The sequence below is a fragment of the Triturus cristatus genome, chromosome 1_2, assembly GCF_964204655.1.
Source record: "Triturus cristatus chromosome 1_2, aTriCri1.1, whole genome shotgun sequence".
Lineage (NCBI taxonomy): Eukaryota > Metazoa > Chordata > Amphibia > Caudata > Salamandridae > Triturus > Triturus cristatus.
The window spans coordinates 1,065,125,661-1,065,145,685 of record NC_140580.1 but is presented as its reverse complement, the minus strand read 5'-3'; the positions used below and the strand labels follow the sequence as shown (position 1 = coordinate 1,065,145,685).

Here is a 20,025-nt window from a genome sequence, read left to right as displayed (position 1 = left end):
ACATAATTTGTTTTTCTAATATTTATAAAAAGATATCTAAGCATGTAAAAGTTAGAGATGTTAGCACTAGTAGTACAAAGTCTGTAAAGCTCCTGAAAACTCCTGAATGGAACCACGTGCTAAAATAAGCGAACAGTGGCCATTGACGCTCCTTACTCAACTGCCCTGGGATGTGGGCTCATGTATAAGGGGTGAAGCAATGTGTTCCTGAATCCGAACAGGAAATCAGGATTTCAGCATTTGTAAAACATGGTCGTAAGTCCTAAGCAAAGAAAGTCCAAGAAAGCATGAGAAAGCATAAACACTGCTGCGTCAGAGTGAACAGAAACACCTGTCTGCAGAATGCTTGTGGACAGCCCCTGCTACAGGCAACACAGAGATGAGCCTCCTGTTAATATGCATTGTTCAATAGGCAGCATTTCCAAAATGCAGCTCTGTTTCACAATGAGGTGATCGTTTGCAAAGTACTTACCACATTCCCTTTGGGTCCAACTTGTCCATCTGATCCGGAAACTCCCTGAAAAATGCACAGGAGAAGAAGAGTTAGAAATTGCAGGACATTGGCTTCCATGGGTGACATGGAATAAGAACATGCAGAAATGTGTAGGCACGGATAGCATTTTCAGGCAATAACAATGAAGCATGGGCAGCTGTAGAAGAGAGTGTCTCGTCTCAGAGATGATATGTAACATTTGATCGTGACCTCTCAAAGGTATCGTTCAAGAAATGCTTGCACCGTAACATCTCTGTCAGGGCGTAGGTGTGTGCAGTGTGTAGGAAGCTGGCTCTCTATATAGAGCACCAAAACGAGAGTCCAGAAAACCCCCACAGGGATTACAGGTGCTCAAAGGACACCCCAAATGCTCTCTTTTTAGGTAGTGAGGGCTTCGCAGAGGGTAGCGCGAAGCATTTATTCTATACACAACGGTAATACATGAATACACATTCAATAAAGAAATCCAACACCAATATATAAATATAACACATACTTATATATAAATTTAGATACCAAGATCACCAGAATCAGGTATGTACTTTTCGAGCTATGAATTTTCAGTTTTCATAGTTGACACAGTGCAATTTTTGGGTGCAGTAATGTTATCCTATGGGGAAAAAAATGTTCTGCATTTGGGCACTTAACAGCGAATAACAGGACTGTTCTTCTGGACTTATGATGGGTATGGGGGAAGATCCAAGGCCACACAAATGAGTCACCTCAGGAGCAGAGGTATGTTACTGCGTTGGGTATCCCATTCACTTTAATGGGAAAATGTTCCGGTCGGAAAGAAGCTGCAAGCTGGAACTAGGAGGACAGCCCGGGAGAACCTACAGAGGCACTCGACCCTTGAGATCCTCAGGCATGTGGGGACACTGTTGGTCCACTTCTCCTTGGGCTGTGAGGCTTCGGTGCATTGGCTTCTTTTGGCGTCAGGTTTGTGCGCTGGAGTCACTTGCAGTTGGAGGGGGATTGCAGAAAGAGGCTGCAAGTGGTGACTGGAAGTTCAGTCTGGGCAAAACAAATGATGGGCTTAGCTCTTGTGGGTCTGGAGACCCCATTGACACCATTACCATCACCTTGCTTGGACTCAGGCTCTGGAGCATGAGGGTATAGGTGCTTTGAGGGGTAGTGTGGCGGCGGTCACAGACTCACTCTTTGTCCTTCGTTCTGCTGCAGAGGGCCAAACAGGACTGCTGGGCAACTCTAGATGTGGGTCTCTCTGTCCCTGAAGTCCCTCAACATGTAGGTCTGTCTTCCTCTGCGTTGGTGTCCGGACTGGACACAACAAGCCTTGGCTGCTGCAAGGGATCCGGTACTAAAGGTGTTGTGCAGCTCCGGTCTATCCTGGCATCCCCACACTTGTAGGAAGGACGGATCTGACCTGTAAGAGCACTGCAACCTCTTCCTGGGTGGCTGCTGCATCTGAAGTCCACGTAGGCAGCAGGTCGGTGCACCGGGTCTTGGTTATTTGGTGCCTGCAGCTGCAGGGTAGTAGCTCCTCTACTCCAACGGAGTTCCTTTGGCAATTGGTGAAGCACTGGCAGCCCTATGGGCTTCTTGAAGTTTGCATAGTGGCAGTATAAATCAGTTGCTCCACGAGGGTCGGTGCAGTAGGAAGGCTGGCAGAGTTGGTGCCATGTCAGTCGTGCTCCTCAGCTCTCGCTTCAGCAGTCTTCTTTTTTGTTCACTTCTCCTTTTGGCCCATAGAAATATGAAGTCCTGGTATCAGGGGGTCCCCTTAATACTTAATTTATGGGTGTTTCAGGGGAGTGAGGGGTAGTAGCCAATGGGTTACTTACCTCTGGGGTCACTACACCCCCTAGATGACCTCGTCTTTTGGGGAGTGGCCATCACCCTGTCACAGAATTCCTAATTCCATCACACAGAAGATGGTGGAATTTCTAAATTTGTATTCACATCAGGGTTGGTCACCCTAGAGGTGTGTTCAGCATTGGGCGTGCAATACGCCTCCTGCACACATAATTTTCCCATCTGTCCTGGTGCAAAATGGGTCCAGAATGGGGGGTTGGCATCCCCTCACCTCTGAGGGAAGCCAGATTTGTATACTAAATGTGGTGGACTCTTTGAAGCCCCCTGCATTGGAATACTAATTGACAAGCCTTCCTGGGGCAGGAGGTAATAACACCTATCCCCAGAGCAGGCATTGTTTCTGACCTCTGAGAGTGAGGCTCTCGCCTCCTAGGGGTCAGAAACTCGTCTGTGGTGGCAGGCTGGACTGGACTCGTCAGCCACCACACTAGAGGTCTGGTAGGTTTCAGGGGGTACCTCTGAGGTATTCTCTGGGTGCCTGTATTAATAAACCCATCACTGGAATCAGTGTGGGTTTATTAATAGGAGGTGTAGAAAACCAAAAACCATATGTTTCAGTGAAGTCATTATGTAGCTGGGGAATTTGTTTTGACCAGTGCCCACTACATACTGGGGGCACATGGCAGGAGCACTGCGTCTGTTCACCTGCATGATTTATAGCCTAATTTGCACAGTTCTTTTAAGTTTTGAGCCTATTTTATGTAGTTCCTTAATGTTTTCCAGGTGATTTCAACTCTGCCTTTTCCGCCCACTGTTAAGATGCACTTGGAGACACTTTCAATGGTTGAGGGGGTGAGCCAATAAGGGCCGGTGTAGGTAGAGTCTGTTAGAGCCCTGGGCCCTTATCTTGATGGTGGCAGCATGGCTGCGCCAAAGGCATGCTTAGGGCAAGCCCGTCTGCGCCCATCCTCTGACAGCCGAAGCAAGGGGCTAGTCACTGTGCCCAAATGTATACTCATTACTCCAGTGCTCTCAGAGGGCTGGAAGCGAGCAAACATCTTCTTTTGGAGGTTTCTGTGCTACAAAAACCGGATGGCTTGGGCATTTTAAATTACAATCAGCCTCCCAACTTATCTCCGGAAATGCCAATGAGGCAGGCTATCAGGGTGGAAACTGATCTCCACCCATCATCTAAACCTATTAACACATTTTTAAATGTTGTTTTTCTTAATACGCAATCCTTGGTCAGCCATCATCTCAAGATGAATGATCTTCTCAGAATAACAGCTTTTCAGCTTTTAAAAGAAACCTGGTTAACCGAGGATTCTACGCCAGACGTTCTAGCAGCTCTTCCAAAGAAGTTTTACATTTTGTACTTGAACGGACCTCATGGCAAAAAAGGAAGTGGGATTCCAGCAATCATTAACAAACAGGTAAAATTCACCAAACTGACTCCACTACCTATTTCATCAGCAGAAAATATGGTAATCAAACTAGAGTCACCTACATCCTCTCTGATATATTTTACCTTGTATAGACCCCCAGGCCACATGCCACAGTTTCCGGATGCCCTGACTGCCTCAGTGGTGGCTTTGGCCATTGATTATGCAAAAATATTACTATTTGGTGATTTCAATTTATGGGCTGAGTAGTTGACCAGTTTTATTTTCGCTCAGCAGGGGTCTAAGGCCACCCATGCTAAGGGCCATATTTTGGATCAAGTCTGGTTGCTGAATCTTCCTATCTCTAATCATGTGTTCTCTCTTCTTTAGGAACCCCCCCCCCCCTATAACCGCCCCCGGTCCTGGCACTCTGTCCAGGAATTGGAAACACGTAGATCTCAATCGCCTTTTGCAACTCTTTGGCACAGTCTCTACCTACCCAGAGTGAGTGCATTGAGGACCTTGAGGGGGTTTTGACGAACTGGCTCAGAGAAACAAGTGATACCCATGCCCCTCTGCGTAGGACAAACTTGATTCACCGCCATGAGGCATCTGGATGGTTCTCAGATGACCTCAAACAAGCCAAACTACTTCTACACAAATCTGAGCATAAATGGCATAAAGCATACAACCCTAAAGAAAAGGTAAAATTCCTCCTGCAGCTAAAGCTCTGTAAAAAATTCATCTGGGAATCTAAAGCCACCTATTTCTCAAACAAAATCATAAATTCTGAAAATAAAATCAAAGTAATATTCGAAACAGTCTAAGTATTGCCCAACCCTGACCGCCTAAATATCTCTGTGGCCCACACACAAGCTTTATGTGATGAACTGAATTCTTTCTTCATCAAAACAATTTGGATAATCAAAAACAGTATCCTACACAGCTCCCCCGTCAATCCTACTCCTTTGGAAGATAGGAATCCCCTCCATCTTAATGCTTTCTCCCTAAAGTTGATCTGCCATAGTTGTTAATGAAGGTCAAATCTGGTTCTCCAAATGATGTTTTCCATCCCCTTAATCCAAAAAGCCATTTTCTCAAGTTTTCCTGAATTTGCGAGAGATATATTTAACTTACCCCTGAGCCAGGGCGTGGTCCCTATTATTTTAATGAAGCTGTGGTTTTGCCTCTTCTAAACAAAGTGGGAGACGATCCCTAAATTTTAAAGAATTGCGGCCCAATCTCCCTCCTCCCCTACCTAGCTAAGAACGTGGAAGCTCACAGCACCAGATTCCTGCTCTGCTGCTGTCATGGAGTCTCACAGGGGCATATTATCAAGAACTGGTGTTAAAATTATCGCCGCTTTAGCGGCAGGAAACTGCCGCTAATGCGGCGATAATGGGCTTGATAATATGCTCTTGTGAATTCCAATAGAAGCCCATGTTCTGGTGTGAACATGGGCTTCTATTGGAATTCTCTGCGGCATATTATCAAGCCCATTATCGCCGCTTTAGCAGCGATAATTTGAACACCGCTCTTGATAATATGCCCCTAAGTTGTCAGCAACGGAAGCAAGGTTAGTAAAGAAGGTTGTTTTTCTGTGCATTTGCAAATGTGTTTGTGAGTCTGTTTATCGGTGACTGAGAATGAATGAGATTAAGTGAAAGTGTGTGTGTGAGTGTGTTTGAGATTGTCAATGATAGTGAAAGTGGTTGAGAGTCTGAGTTTGAGAATGTCTGAATAAGTAAAAGTGAATGTAAGAGAGTGAGTGAAGGAATGTGAGTGAGTTAGGAGTGAGTGACTGGTGTTTGTAAGAGAGAGTGAAAGTGAGTCAGCGGAGTAGTTATCAATGGTGCAGCAGGTGCAGTTGCACCAGGGCCTAGAGTCAGAGTGTGTAAAAGGGTGAGTGTGTATATGTGTGTTGGTAAACAAGAATGATAACCAGTGAGTATAATTATTTTTGTGTGAGGAACAGTGAGTGGGAGTGAATATGAGTGGGAATTAAGTGGGAGAGTATTAATTAGATTGAGTGAGTTAGTCAGTCAAAATTACTTTATTCGGTTCATAGCAAAAACCATTCGATTGAGTGAGTTAAAAGACAGTAAATGTGAAAGCAAGTGAGTATGAGTGAGGGAGTGTGAGTGAAATGTGTTTTATGACAGTCTACAACTGGCCATGCCATACTCAATATAATACTGGGCTTACAATGGCATCCAAGGTAACATTTTTCTTCCGGCATATTGGAAATTGTAGGAAGCTGGCTCTGTACATGACATTGCCACTAGGTGGTAATACTGTGCACAGACTCCAGGGGTTCCCCAAAAGTGTACGGGGCTCAATGTAAAACTTAAAGTGCTGTATTAGTGGCAGTGTGGGCAGGCAGCCTTAGGCCTAACACAGAGGAGTGTAAGACATGTATTGCACAACAGTGATCAACAATGGACACATGACTCAAGAAGGAGATCCAGACCAATTTTTGAAAAGTATATGTTGTTTGTATTTTATTTTACGACTAAGATCTTCGTAATGAGGTAAGTAGGTTTTTAATTAAAAATACTTTTCACTTTGAAAAATCGAAACCAGTCCAATGTTATCCTAAGGGGAAAACATTATTGCGGTTAAACAGGTAAGTACCTCACTTACAATCCCAGTCTTCAGAGCCAAATGTCAGCAAGGGCCAGGGGTCAGGTGAGTACCAAAACTGCACCACCCGAGGCACAGGGGCGACCAGGTGCAGAGGCCAAAACCGGAGTTCGGCCAAATGCTTTCCGATGGAGACAGGGGGTCCCTGGTGCCACACTGCTTGCAGGTAAGTAGATTGGTTGCCAGGAGCAAGCTTGGGGGGTTAGGTCAAGCACTGGGGGGCCACAAAGCAGCACCACACATACACCACCAGCGGTACAGGGCTGTGGGCAGGGTGCAATTTCGACGTTGGGCACCCAATGATTTTCAATGGGGTTTCTTCTTTCAGCAATGAGGCTGCAGGCATGATACCGGAGGTTGCAGGAGGAACACCAATGACAGCAGAGGTAAGTGAAGATGTAGGGGTCCTAAGGGCACTATTGGTTTAGCCCAGGGGCTTCGGGTGCAGGGGTGCCTTTCGGCATTGGAGTCCTCTTATCGGAGCTGATCGCAGTTGGCAGAAGCCTCTAGAATCACACTGCAGACGCTGGTGTGGAGAGCAGGAGAGGTCAGCCAACGCTGGACACGAGATCAAGCTTGCCCGGGAGACTTCACTGCACAGGTGAGCCCCTTGGGACGTGGGTGTCAGGTGCAAGTGGGCAGGAGGCATGAATCTGCCTAGATCCGGAGCCCTTGGAGTAGTTCTCTTTGGGCAGGTCTTAGGTTTGCAGATGCTGGAGACCGGTTGGTAGGATTGTCTTCTTTCTTCTTAAGTTGTTGCAGATCCAGTTTCTAGGTCTGGGGGAGCCACCTAAATACTAAATTTAGGAGGCATTTTGGGGGAGTAGCAGGTAGGGCCAATGGTCACCCTACCTAGGGTGACTACACCCTCTATTATGCCTCCCTCCTGTGGGAGGGGGCATAGTCCTAGCTCTGATTGGAGGGGTCCCTCCATCTTCAAAATGGCAGGGACAGAAACTTGTGCTTCACCTCGCATTCCTCCACCTTAGGTGGGGTACGATTGGCAGAGTTGAAAACACCTTCTATTCTATTGAATTTTCCCAATGGTTTTCCTGCCCATAGTGGGGTGAAAACCAGGGGCTGCCATCTGCTGCTAGCAGTAGATGCTGGGGACACATTTCTAAGGCGGCAGGCCTTTGAAGCTTCCATCTTGGAACACTGGCCCATCCTGGGGAGGAGATGGGACACCTCTGCCCAGGATGTGCATTGTTTCTGGTCACAGAGAGCAGGGTCTCTCTACCCAGGGGTCCAGAAACATGTCTGGTGGTGGCAGGCTGTCTGCAGTCGGTCAGAGACCATACCGGAGTTGTACTGGTGTGGTCTCTGACCAGTGCATTCTCAGTACATGGTACAATAAATCCCACACTGACATCAGCATGGATTTATTGTTAGGAGCTGTTTCGTACCAAACACTCCTATGCTCAGTGAAGCCATCATGGTACTGTGGAACTGGAGTTGTCGAGCTTCCAGCCCATGTACTCTCTATGGCTGCCCTGGCACCTACTATATTAGGAAATGGACCCAAATATTGCAGGGGCATATTTGCTCATGCAGATATGCTCTTATATATATATATTATAGTACACCCTACATTTGGACTGAGAGGCTTGCTAGAGGGGTGACTTACCTATGCCTTCAGGCAGTGTTTGTTGGCATGGCACCCAGGCTGGGTGCAATGTCGACTTTGTTGCTTTCTCCATCACAGGGGCATGCAAGCCGTAAGGACAGTAGCATGGGGGACTTACCTATGCCTGCAGGCAGTGTTTGTTGGTATGGCACCCAGGCTGGGTGCAATGTCAACTTTGTTGTTTTCTCCATCACAGGGGCATGCACGCCGTAAGGACAGTAGCAGGGTCCCAGTGAGGGGGGTTCAGGGGACCCTCTTCAGTTGGCAGGCCCTAGGTACCCAGGGTATCATTTACTAGGGACTTACAGGGTTTATAAGTACCAATTGGGGATGTGCTATTAGGGAAGAAGCACTGGCACAGGAGACATGGTTGGCATGGAGCCTGTGAACTACATTTAAAACCACATCAAAACCAGGCAAACGTGGGGGGCTAACCATGCAAAAGAGACACTTTCTCACAGAAATCATTCTTGGCATAAGAAGGGAACCCATGGCAAAATGTAGTCCCTGACATGCTAGAAGTAATTATTGGCATAGAAGCCAATGTAGCAAAATACATGCAGTTGCATAGTATAAGAAATTCTCGGCATGGCAGCACAGGTGGTAATATGCTAGCGCTGAGACATTGTAAGTTATTTTTGGCATAAAGGTCGGCACTCAAGGCAAAATGCAGATCATGAAATACTGGAAATAATAATTGACATAAGGGGACAGCTATGGTAAAATGGTCAAGCTGGCACACTGGAGGTAATTCTTTGCCTGATAGAGGGCGGTCATGACATTTTGGGGTTGAGGGGGCGCGATGGAGGAAGCAAACCATTATTAAAATGCTGGCTCTGAAATACTGGATGTAATTTTTGACGTAAAGGCCACCAATGGTATATGGACAGTATCAATGGCCAAATTTTGGTACTGAAATACTGAATGTAATACTTGTCATATGGGGGTACCAATAACAAAATGCTGGCATTGGCACAATGAAGGTATTTCTTAACATGTCAGGGAATTCTCAAGGCAAATTTTGAAACAAAAGGGGTGAACTCCTGCTAGGTATTATGCCTCTCCACTTTCAAAGATCACCAGCCACACTGAGAACCTGGCTGCATATGCATCATTGGAAATTGCGGTCACCAGCCCCTTTGCGACCTCAATTTTTGCATTTGGGATGCATCATCCCAAATACAAAAATCACTATTTAAGTAATCGCTAAATTTGGAGTTACTTAAATTGCAATTGCATTTAGGGAATCGAAAATTGCGATTCCCTAAATGCAATGCAACAAAAAAAAAATGTGATTTTGCATTTAAGAAACGCAAATTACCATCAACCCAAAGTGGATGGTAATGTGCGAGAACTGTGAAAAATGCACAAAAGTGCATTTTTAAAAGTTCTATGTTGCACACATACATGCCCTTGGGCCATGAGTGTGGGCAACAAGATTTTAAATTGTAATTTCAGGGGTGCATCAGGGTGTCCTATGGGCCTCTAGGCCCATAGGAATGAATGGCAAGCAATTCCTTATTTGCTATTCGCAATTTGCGAGTCGCAAATAAGGAATGTGTAGAAATCGCAATCTTTTTAGCGATTCCTACATGCATAAGGAAGTGCGATTCTTAAATAGCAATTCCTACCTTTGATGCTTGTGGCCCCTGGACTCTTACCATGAGTGCTCAGAGTCTGAAGACAAGGCACATAACAAAAGACTTACTGGGGGTCCTGATGGTCCTGGGGGTCCTTTTGGGCCAAGCAGACCACGTGGTCCCTGTCGAAAGAAAGAAGATGTTTTTGTTCAATTAGCAGCAAAGGTGAAAACATTAGGATCAGAAGGAATATTTTTACAGAACTATTCATAATCAACAAATTCGTCTACATGGTTCCAAAGTGCAAACCTAAGCAACATCTCCGCGGGCATGAGCGATGTCAAAGCATGTATGTCTACAAGAGCACCCAAGTGAGATAGGAGCAACACCTGCAGTTCTTTCACTTCTTAAGAATAGCTTTGTTAATCAATGCAACCCAGAGGGATTCACCCAACGGTCCTTGGCCAAGTTCCTAGATATTTTGTAATTCTCCTTGCGTTGTTCTCTCCTCAATGTACTGCAGCTCAGTGCCAAGCCCAACGTAAAAACACATTACAAGCGTATCATGAGAAAGGAAGGGATGCGTGATTTCCTGACTAGTCATATTCATGGTTCCTTTTCACAATGATTTTGTAGTCTGATAGCTGTAAGGAAGGGATACTGGGATGTGTGTAAAAGGTTCAGGTACCAAACAAACATACATATTTCAACAAATGGCACAATGAGTTTCCTGTTCCTTTCTTTGCCACTTTGACATTCAATTCCAAGTTTCTCAATATTTCTACCCTTTTATCAATCGTATTCTCATACTTTAATTTTGTTCTGCATATATAGACCCTCGAGTTGAGAATAATAACTTTCCTTCGTTATAATTATTGTATTGCGAAACTATGAAGCTCTAAGAAAAAATACCCATAAGGATGGAAGTAGAATGAGCAGAGAAAACCATGCTCCTGTTCTAGGAGATATCAAAATAGCAGATTTGGTGTTGGAACATCTTAATCTTGTCCATCGTACAGTATTCTGTCGACGGCAGCCTAAACGGGGTAGAAACTTAGGGGATCACCAATGTGTAGGGACTGAGGATCACACGCCACCTCACCTATCGAGGAACTGAATATAATAGTACTTCAGATACCAATCAGTAGACTGTGCACCTCTATCCTCTCCCTATTGTTTTTCCAGTGCTGGCGTGACTCTAAACAATAGAAAGTGAATTGACCTTCTACACTGACTGGAGATAATTGTGGCTTGGTTTTCAGCACCTTCTGTGTGAGTGCAGAATGGGCCCTGTGTTGATCTCAATAGCTCACAGCTATTCAAGTTCTGTTATGAAGCCAACACTGCAAACCTGTTTGAGAATTACAAATTTAACTCCAGTAGAACTCATGAAATATAATATAGGGATTGATTGGTGAAATACATCAGCCGTAAAACAGGTATCATGTGAAGAAAATATCTTCTTTCTGAACTATAACTTCAAGAAGCTCTGATGTCTTAGCCTGTAATACATATTACCTAAGGGATATCTCTCCAATCTAAGGACTAAAATTGAGATATCTGGACAGGGTGATTTAGTTTCCTGGCATACTATGGTTTCATTTTTCAAGAATCTGGGTGGGGGTGGGGTGAACTGTGCAGGCTTTTGCTTCAATCTTTTTTTTCATTATGTTTTCAGTTTCCTGATTTGTTGGCCTTACGAGCTATGAATGTCTTGTAAAATCAATCAAAAGGATTGTGGGATCTGTTTGGTCATTTCCCATCCTGTCCATTCTACATAGATTCTCAGTCACTTCATCTGATTGGGAATCTATGTGGACTAGACAGGTTGGGAAAATGAAAGGTTGGCAAAGGTTCAAGTGAAATATGAAGTCATAAACATTTAGAAAAATGTTAGGCCATGTAAAACATCTTCATGATTGTTTGAACTTTCTCTAAATATTGTCAATTTTCAGATAGTGTTTGAATCTCAGCAAACCCCTGTAGAATTGGTTGGATTCTTATGTCCGACTCAGTAGCAGCCACTGATTTTAACTCTATTGTGTGACCAGAAAATGTCTACATTTTTTGTCTGTGGGGTTTGTAATATTTGACAATGACTTCCTATTTCTCCAATCTACTATAAGCATGTTGAGGCTCTCATTTGAAATATCAACACTGGGATGGCAGGAGATGACCTGGTCCATACAGCTGTCTATTTGGCGTTTTTTTCTACTGTCTTACAAAGACTTACAAGGGAGAAGATTTAGCCTACTTGTGGTCAACGGCTGGTTGTGTGTGGGTCACCTATCTCTGCTCACACTTATTATTAGGAGTGAACAATTAACCCTAATGCTCCTTTTGAATAAATTATATTTGGTTAGTGCTTAGATATATTCTGTTCTCATGAGAGGTGCAGTGAGCATCAGCTGAAGAATAAGGGACAGATCTATAGAGCGTGCACCAGTCATTCGGAGCAGATGGTATGCCAGCAGAAGAAATACAATTGTGATATTAACTTCACATGCCTGAACATTAACCAACCAGTGCACACAGAATGCACAAGTAAGGCTAGCCCACCAGTCTGAAAGAGCCCTCATTTCATTTTACACTTACGGTGGTGTCCGTCGAAGACCACCACCCATCTGGCATAAGTTGCTCCCAGGAAAGCATCAAACCAAACCTCACACTGATACAGTGCCTTATACAGTCTAAGCCACTAGCACTTGTCGATTTCTAGCATAAATTAGAAAACAATGGCATCTAAATCTATCAATAGTTTTTTAATGCTACATTAAATTTGAGTGTCAGAGGACCATGGTGTGGCGAAAGTGGTAGGTCATGCAGAGATGTATGTCTGAGGCCTGCATCTTGGTATAAATGTTGAGAAGCATAAAGTAGTAAGATAGCATCCTCCATCTGAGTGACCCCTCCTCCAGTAGCTGAGATCTTATTACCCATGTAAGAATAGTTGTATTCAGAAGGACTTACAGGTTCGCCAGGTAATCCTCTTGGTCCAACCTCTCCATCGTCGCCCTGCAGAGAGAGAATAAAAAACAATTTACTCTCAAACAGTGATGATTCTGGCCATCGTAACACAGAGGCAGTCACGAAAATGGCAGCTAAGGCATCTAACGATATTACGTTACACCTTTAATATGTTTGAAATAGGTTTCTGCATTTTTATGTGTTACACTTCCAATTACACCAATGAGCTATCTAAAAGTAATACCAAATATGATACATTAATAAAATGAAATAACCTTTCAATGGCAGTTATAGGGTCTTTTAATGATTGCTGTGGTGCAGTGTTATGTTATGTATGTGGTAGTTGTGTGAAGTATGGCTACGTTACATGCCAATAGGTCAATGTGCAGTGTGATGGGGTTACAATTCACAAAGCAAAAGCTTTTAAAGTCTTACAATTGGTCCCACAGCATTACTCCAAAGTTTGGAAAGCACTCCCAACTTCTCACCAATTTATGAAGATTCTTAGAAACTCTCCTGGAAATTGTAGATGTCCACATTTACATCTGCAGACTTTAAGTTAGTTGGAAATTTCTACTTACAGAAATATGGTGCGAAACTGAATTTGTACATTTGACATGTTTAAATTGTGGTTCCCTAAAAGGAGGAGCTCTTTTTCCTACTCTCCGTCACAATTTTCACCACGTAAAAACACTTACACCTGACCAATGGAGAAGAGAAGTACGTTTGTTGTATTTCTAGGGTTAGTGGGAAACACGGAAACACTGCTGCTGCGCTTTTGTTACAGAGGGCAGATACCGGCCTCCAGTAGCAACAAGCATTGGCATAGCCAATAGGTCTCGCCTTTGGGACCTTATAAGTGGACTACTGTTAACAAGTAGGCAGTAGCGCTTGTATATGCTATGCCTGCCACGGGCCTTATGCAATCAAAGAGAATGGGTCCCAGCATCTCGGGGAGGGGGGGGGGAGATAGTGTAAAACAACATAGTAGGCCTGGACCCACTGCTCGTGCTGCGTTCATGACTAATAGGCCCTTAATGCATTACGAAAATGGTCATGCTTTCTCTCTGAAAGAAGTGCAAAAAATGGGAGGATAAAATTAATCCCCCCCTCCTCCCATGTTCATACTAGCAACAAACGCACTTACAATTTGACCTGAAGCGGGAAATTCATCTGATTGTTGCAGGAAACAGGGTCCTGCAAAGGGAACCTTAGAGGTTGCAGAGGTCAACAGATCCCGTGAGCACAGCACACAAAAGTGACGTGCTGGTGTTAGAAGTGACCAGTCCAAACAGGAGCCGTCTTTGCACACCCAGAGAGGTCCCGCGACCTCGTGCTGTGTAACTTACATGAGCTCACCGCTCATCTGGTTTGGGAGCCCCTCTGAGCGGGGTGACGGCCTATGACGACAAGCAGCGCTAACTTTAGCAGAAGTGCAACTAAAAAAGATGTAGAGTTACTTGGGGAAGGTATTTGCATAACAGGTGCACCCTGAGTTCTTGAAGGGACGAGCAGATGGTGCTAGTGTGGGAGCGCTACATCACCTCTACCCAGGAGTCAGAGAATCCGCTTTCAAGATACAGATCACACAGGCGCTATGTCCATATCAATAGGCGCTACAATATAACGTAGAGTAATGCGCACCGCATTCCTCCAGGTCCACAGGCTGGACGACCTTAGAGGCAGTGCCTAGAAGGCCAGTAGTGTCAGCTGCTCAGGATCGTGTAACAGGATTCTTACGACTGGATATAGCGCTTAAGTGTCCGTAAAGAGGCCAATAGTAGGCCGGTATCCTATGCGATGGGAGAAGTGTGACCCCACTTTTTTTGAAGTGCAAAAAAAGTAAAAGATAGAGCAGCAGAAACATTCCAAATACACAGCTACGTCATTGTGTTTAATCCGGAAGTGTGTGTTTGAGGTGTGTATTTCAGTGTTTTAGTGCTGAATGTAAAGAAGCGCGCGCGTGAAAGATCATTAGAAAGAAAAAAAATGCCCCCTGCGTGGGCCGCTGCTTCCTAACGCCCGAGCCTTCTAGAAAGTGAAAGTGATGAAAGTGACACGAGCAGGGAAATGTAAACAAGCGCGCGCGTTGCTCGCTCCCGCAAGGTGGATGCCACCCTGAAAAGAGCTGACCGATTTCGAAAGGTCATCTCCTAGGCAGCGCATGCACGCTGCCTAGGCGAGACCTAAAAATGGCCCCCACTGGTTCAAAACAGGCCCCCACTCTTGCGGCCCACTGTAAAAACGCCCGGTGCCTGCTATGGCCAGTACGGCCCTGCCGGTGAGTCATGTCTGACCCTGGAGACAGCTGTTCTGAGTTACAGAAACTCAGCATTTCCTACATCACTAAGTTAGGTAGAGGATCGGTGAGGTTGGGAGCGCAGTACATCCGCTAGTTTACAACAGATTTCCTATTTCTGTCAACTTCTCAATGGCCACCGTAGTCTTCAATGTCTATGTTTCATGTGGTGAGTAATTTTTGAGCAGTTGAGGGTAAGAGCACCATTTGAGGTGGAACACTATGATGTGCTTTACATTACCTGCCAGTAGTGAAATGCAAGATCATGGTTATTTAGAGATTGATCGTAACAAGGTGATCATTAGGACAGAGTTTAACAAGGTGATAATGGTGCATCCAAGAATGGAGTCCTGTCTACTATGACTATGAATAGATAAATGAAAAAATGTACATTTCAGGCACAAATAAGCTGCAGAGGCCTTCAGTACCGGTTGCCTGGTGTTAGGGGGCGATAAAAATGCACACAGTTTACCAATATCCAGTAATAGCATGTCCTGGACCTCAAGTTGATCCCTTCCTGTCCCCTATACAAAGGGGAATAACATTGGGAAATTAGTGTTTCTACTTCAATTACCACAGAAGAGTCCATAATTCTGGGCATTTTACCTAGGTAAAAGTCTACCTGGCATGACATGCAGAATTTGTCCCCAGCACAGAATATGTGACTACCGCACCAGAGAATATCTACCTGGTGTAGGAACACTGCACCACTTGCAATTCTGTTTTCCACAGTTTTGAAAGAAACTGCATCACTGGACCACAAGTGCATTGGCCTATGTGGAAATGAGTACCTAGGAAAAATGTAGCATCCTATTCTATGCAGTTGATCATACTCACCCTCTCACCATCCTCTCCCGGTGCGCCTGGTGGACCAGAAGGCCCAGGTTCTCCCTGGAAAAAAGAAGCAAGAGTTACTAAATGAACACTGGCCTACTAACAAGACGACTATACCAGTTGGGTGATAGATCTGGAACTGGCCACTGGGTTGTTGCCTTATATCTAATGCAACTGAGGAGGGGCTGAAGACCCAGACTCTGAAGGTCTGACTTTTACATAAAGGCAGACTGCTTTTTCTGGTGCAAATGCATGTTCATATAAATATGACCATATTTACTGATTCCGTCAAGTACCACATATATTCTCAGGCATGCAGTACTGTGTCTATACCCCTCATTTAAACTCTTGAATGCACTAGTGCCCAAAGGTTGACCAAAAGGGTTAGATCCATACCAGCCTTTCAAGATATCCACACGGGAAAAGTCCATGGTGATCCGGAACATCTAGCAGCATCCAAGGCTCTTGTATCAATGTTTTACGCTCCAGTACAAATTGATCATATTAAGAAGATAAATCAAACCTCCCTATAATTTCCCATGTAAATATTTGTATGCATTTTACTCTAGCCCTTCTCTAGTATCCTGGTGTTCTCACATTGAGGTACATCATTAGAAATAGCCTTTGTATAAAATATCAAAGCAAGGCATATATGTTAACATTTTTAAAAAAGTAGGTACTTTAAACAAACATAAGGCACTTCCTGGACATGTACAACATGGTATTTATAAATACATGAGCATTGAGAATATGTGCTGCACGTAACAGAAATAGATTGAACTCTGTACACCTCCTGTCCCTCAATTTCCAAAAAGACATTATCTTTGAGGTACCAAATAAACACAGGAAATGTTCACTTCTTTATCAGTTCCTTCCTCCGTGGCAAGTGTCTGAAAGGTATGGCACTGATCTGAAGGTGTTTTTCTGGATATCCCAGTGGCTTGGAGGTGTGTTGTCTAATCTTGACTCGTTGGAACTTTGCTTTGTTTTTTTTTTTTTTTTTAATTCTCAATTTCAGACGTGTGCCACACACAAATATTGCTTCTGGTTTAGAAATGAAGAATTGGAGATATTGAAGAACCCCTAATTTCTGGAGGAACTGCTATATCTGAAGGGAAATCTACTGGTGAATTTTCCAACAAACCTGGTTAGTATGGTGGAGGACTTTCAACCATCTCATTCTCCTCTGGATTTAGCTTTTCCTCCCACAAAATGGAGGGAGGATTTTTCATTACAATTTATGTCTAAATCATTCCCATTATCTTCTTCAAAATTTGGTAACGGTGGCCCTTGATTTTTCATATGCTATTTTACACAACACCCACAACATTGTCTAAATAGTAGAGTCAGACAAGAAGCCTAGTGGGGCCCTATATCATGTGTAACACCTTTAATACTCCGTTTGTGACTTGTAGAGCTGACAGAAGGTACAGCACATAACTCTGGTCCATATAGCAATGATGGCCATAAGAATTCATGGCATCATTCTACCATCAGTGAAGCATCTGATTCATGAAGACTTACATGTGGATGTCAATGAGTGTACACCCACATCCTTAGGTCTACACTAGCACTCATGCAGTCCAGGTTAAGAGGTTCTCTAAGATCCAGGTATGTACCTCTCAGGAAGTGCACAATGGCCAAATGCACCAGCGACCAACTGAGCGCTAGAGAATGCATGAAACCTCTCTGGCTTACTAAATTTACAACAGAATCATTGATGCTGAAACCTGTGCTGATGTGTCTGCTGCACCAGAGTCACATTGCAAAAGGCACTCAGCAAACTTAAGTTGTGAATCCTATTGCCAAATCTACAGAAGTAGAGTTGATAACCCAGTCTGTGTAACCCACTAGGACTCAGCCAGCAAGAAGAGCCAGGCGTGTGACATCTTTTCCATTTGTGCTCGTCTATACCTCATTCTGATGAGCTGCAATGAGAGCAATTTTATTGTCTTTGCCATTTTTTCTTCTTTCAGATTTTCATAGTGCTTTCTTGAGAATATTTGTTGAACCTCTCTCATGTTGATGTGAGTCATGGCATTGGAACAGGGATGGCCTAGTTTGTGACAAGCCAATAAAAGTGGGGTTGTGATCTGTACATTATGCCAAAGGATATATCTTTAAAGACTTCATAAAGTGTAAACTCTGGTCTTATGCACGCTACTAAATGGACTGTTAAATGGTTACCTGTTACAGCCAGGATCAGTATTAAAATGAAGAAACAATGATTTATACGTGTCTCCAAGATAAGGCATCTTGATACCTTGGAAAAAAATAAGCAATTGTGGACCAGATGTATGTAACTTTTTTTCACTCGCAGACACCCAAATTCCACGTTTGGGGCCATATGAAAGTCATGCACAAAGACCATTTTATGAGTCACTAAAGTTTTGCAACTCCTAACCTGGGTCTGCAACTGTATACCGAATACCTTTGATTTTAAACAAACTGAATAAGTAGCAATTTGCAACCAATCTAATTAATATTGATTAGAAAGGTAGGACTGCCACCACTCAGATTCCTTGTTTTGCAAACAGACCTACTAGTACACAGGATGGTTTGCAAAATATGTTTCTGGGGCCAGATGAACTAAGAACAGGTTGCATAATACCTTCGTAATTTTTTACCAGTATTTTTGCGGCCAGTGTGGTAATTTGTGAACCGACCCTTGTACTAATTGGACAGTTTGCAAATTACTGATTCCTACTGGGTCACAATGTGGCCTTCCTTATTAATATTAATGAGTTTGATCGCATATTATGACCCAGTAGGAATTGCCGCCATCACAGGGATGGTGGCATAATGAGGTTAGCAGACCGCTATGTCTCTATTGCTTTTAAATAAAGCACTTTTTTATGAAACCCATTTTTCCCTAAAGAGAAACGGGATCTGTTTAAAAAAAGGAAAAATGAAAACATAAACTAACATTTTCTAAGAGTACACTGTGTTTCAACAAACTACTGCCTACTCTTAAAAAAATATTTTTTACAACATTCACAAACGGGCCAGCAAAAAAGCTTCTTACAACTGGCCCCTGTGCTCTAAAAGGCTAATCAGAAATTGCAAATGCTTTTTGCCATCAGAACAGTAGCACATCTGGCCCTATTTTTCCACGTCGCTGCAGGGCTAGTCCTAACAGCTCCAAGAACAAAGGGGCATATTATCAAGACAGGTGATAAAATTATCGCCGCTTTAGCGGCAGAAAACCGCAGCTAAAACGGCGATAATGGGCTTGATAATATGCTCTATGGAATTCCAATTGAAGCTCAAGTTAGATGTCCTTCACAAAAACTGCCGCTAAAGAGGCGATAATGGGCTTGATAATATGCCGCTGAGAATTCCAATAGAAGCCCATGTTCACACCAGAACATGGAATTCTATTGGAATTCTCAAGGGCATATTATCAAGCCCATTATCGCCGCTTTAGCGACAGTTTTCTGCCGCTAAACCGGCGATTATTTTTAACGCCGTCCTTGATAATATGCCCACTAGTTGTTCTGCTTGTTTGCCTGGTATTGTGTTGCATTTATTCGCAGCATAAACGCCTAGATAGGTTTTATTTATTTTGAATGCAATATGTATATAATTAAAAATAAATTATTAAATTCATCCCGCAAAGGTGGATGTTAACATTATTACTTCAAAAGGACTTTTAACAAAAGTGAATGATCTACGGAGCTAATAGAATGTCACATGGGTTTCATATAACTTATTTGGCAGCCGTGTGGCATCCTTGCAGTAATAATAAATCACAGGTTTCACACGCGTCAGTGTCCCCAGCAAAAACTTTCTCAAACGAATTCAGGAGGATTTTCTTACGGGTGCTTTCAGTCTCAGAAGAATAACTCAAACAACACGTGCTAGTGTTTCAAGCTGTGAGACTTTGGAACATAGAGCTCCTTCCTCCACAGCTCTGCCTGACAAGCAGGTGCCCAGGTTTTAATGCTGTTATGTTATGTAAATTTGTAGAGTGTGGCTAATCCCCCGTGAGGGTATCCAGGTGCTGAACTGTTTAGTGCACAGTGAGAAAACATCATGATGCCACCTGGCACTAATCAACACTTCTGAAAGTTAAAAGCAGAGAGAATATGATGAGGAGGACAGGTACCTGAGCTAGGTTTAAGCCAGTAGAATCTGTCTGTGTATGACACCTGCTCTTTGGTGAATTTAAAAAAGAAAAAAATGTGCCAAAGGTTTTTGGAGTCAACCGCCTGTGCTCAATAGCGAAGATGCTGATAACCAGGGTTGCCTAGCCTTGATTCCACCTTATGTTCCTTCTCTCACCACTCTGCACTTCCTGCCTCTTGATCTCACTTTTGAAGGTTCTTCTTAATCTCTGCTTTCTCTCTTTGTCACAGTCTACCTATCTTTCACTTTGTGCTTCTTCCTGCAGTGTCTGTGTTTCTCTTGCTCTGGATCAAAGC

The 20,025-nt window shown here is 43.7% G+C and overlaps 1 protein-coding gene across 2 annotated transcripts in view; it reads right to left on the bottom strand.

The window, feature by feature from the left end:
• LOC146868662 (collagen alpha-1(V) chain-like) overlaps positions 1-20,025 on the bottom strand; it is a 469,251-nt gene that overhangs the window by 145,643 nt on the left and 303,583 nt on the right. For both annotated transcript variants that reach the window (XM_085612768.1, XM_085612776.1), the window contains exons 19-22: positions 15,605-15,658; positions 12,472-12,516; positions 9,630-9,683; positions 473-517 (exon numbers count right to left, since the gene is read on the bottom strand). In XM_085612768.1, the coding sequence (XP_085468894.1) occupies positions 473-517; positions 9,630-9,683; positions 12,472-12,516; positions 15,605-15,658 (198 nt within the window). The remainder of the gene's footprint in view (positions 1-472; positions 518-9,629; positions 9,684-12,471; positions 12,517-15,604; positions 15,659-20,025) is intronic.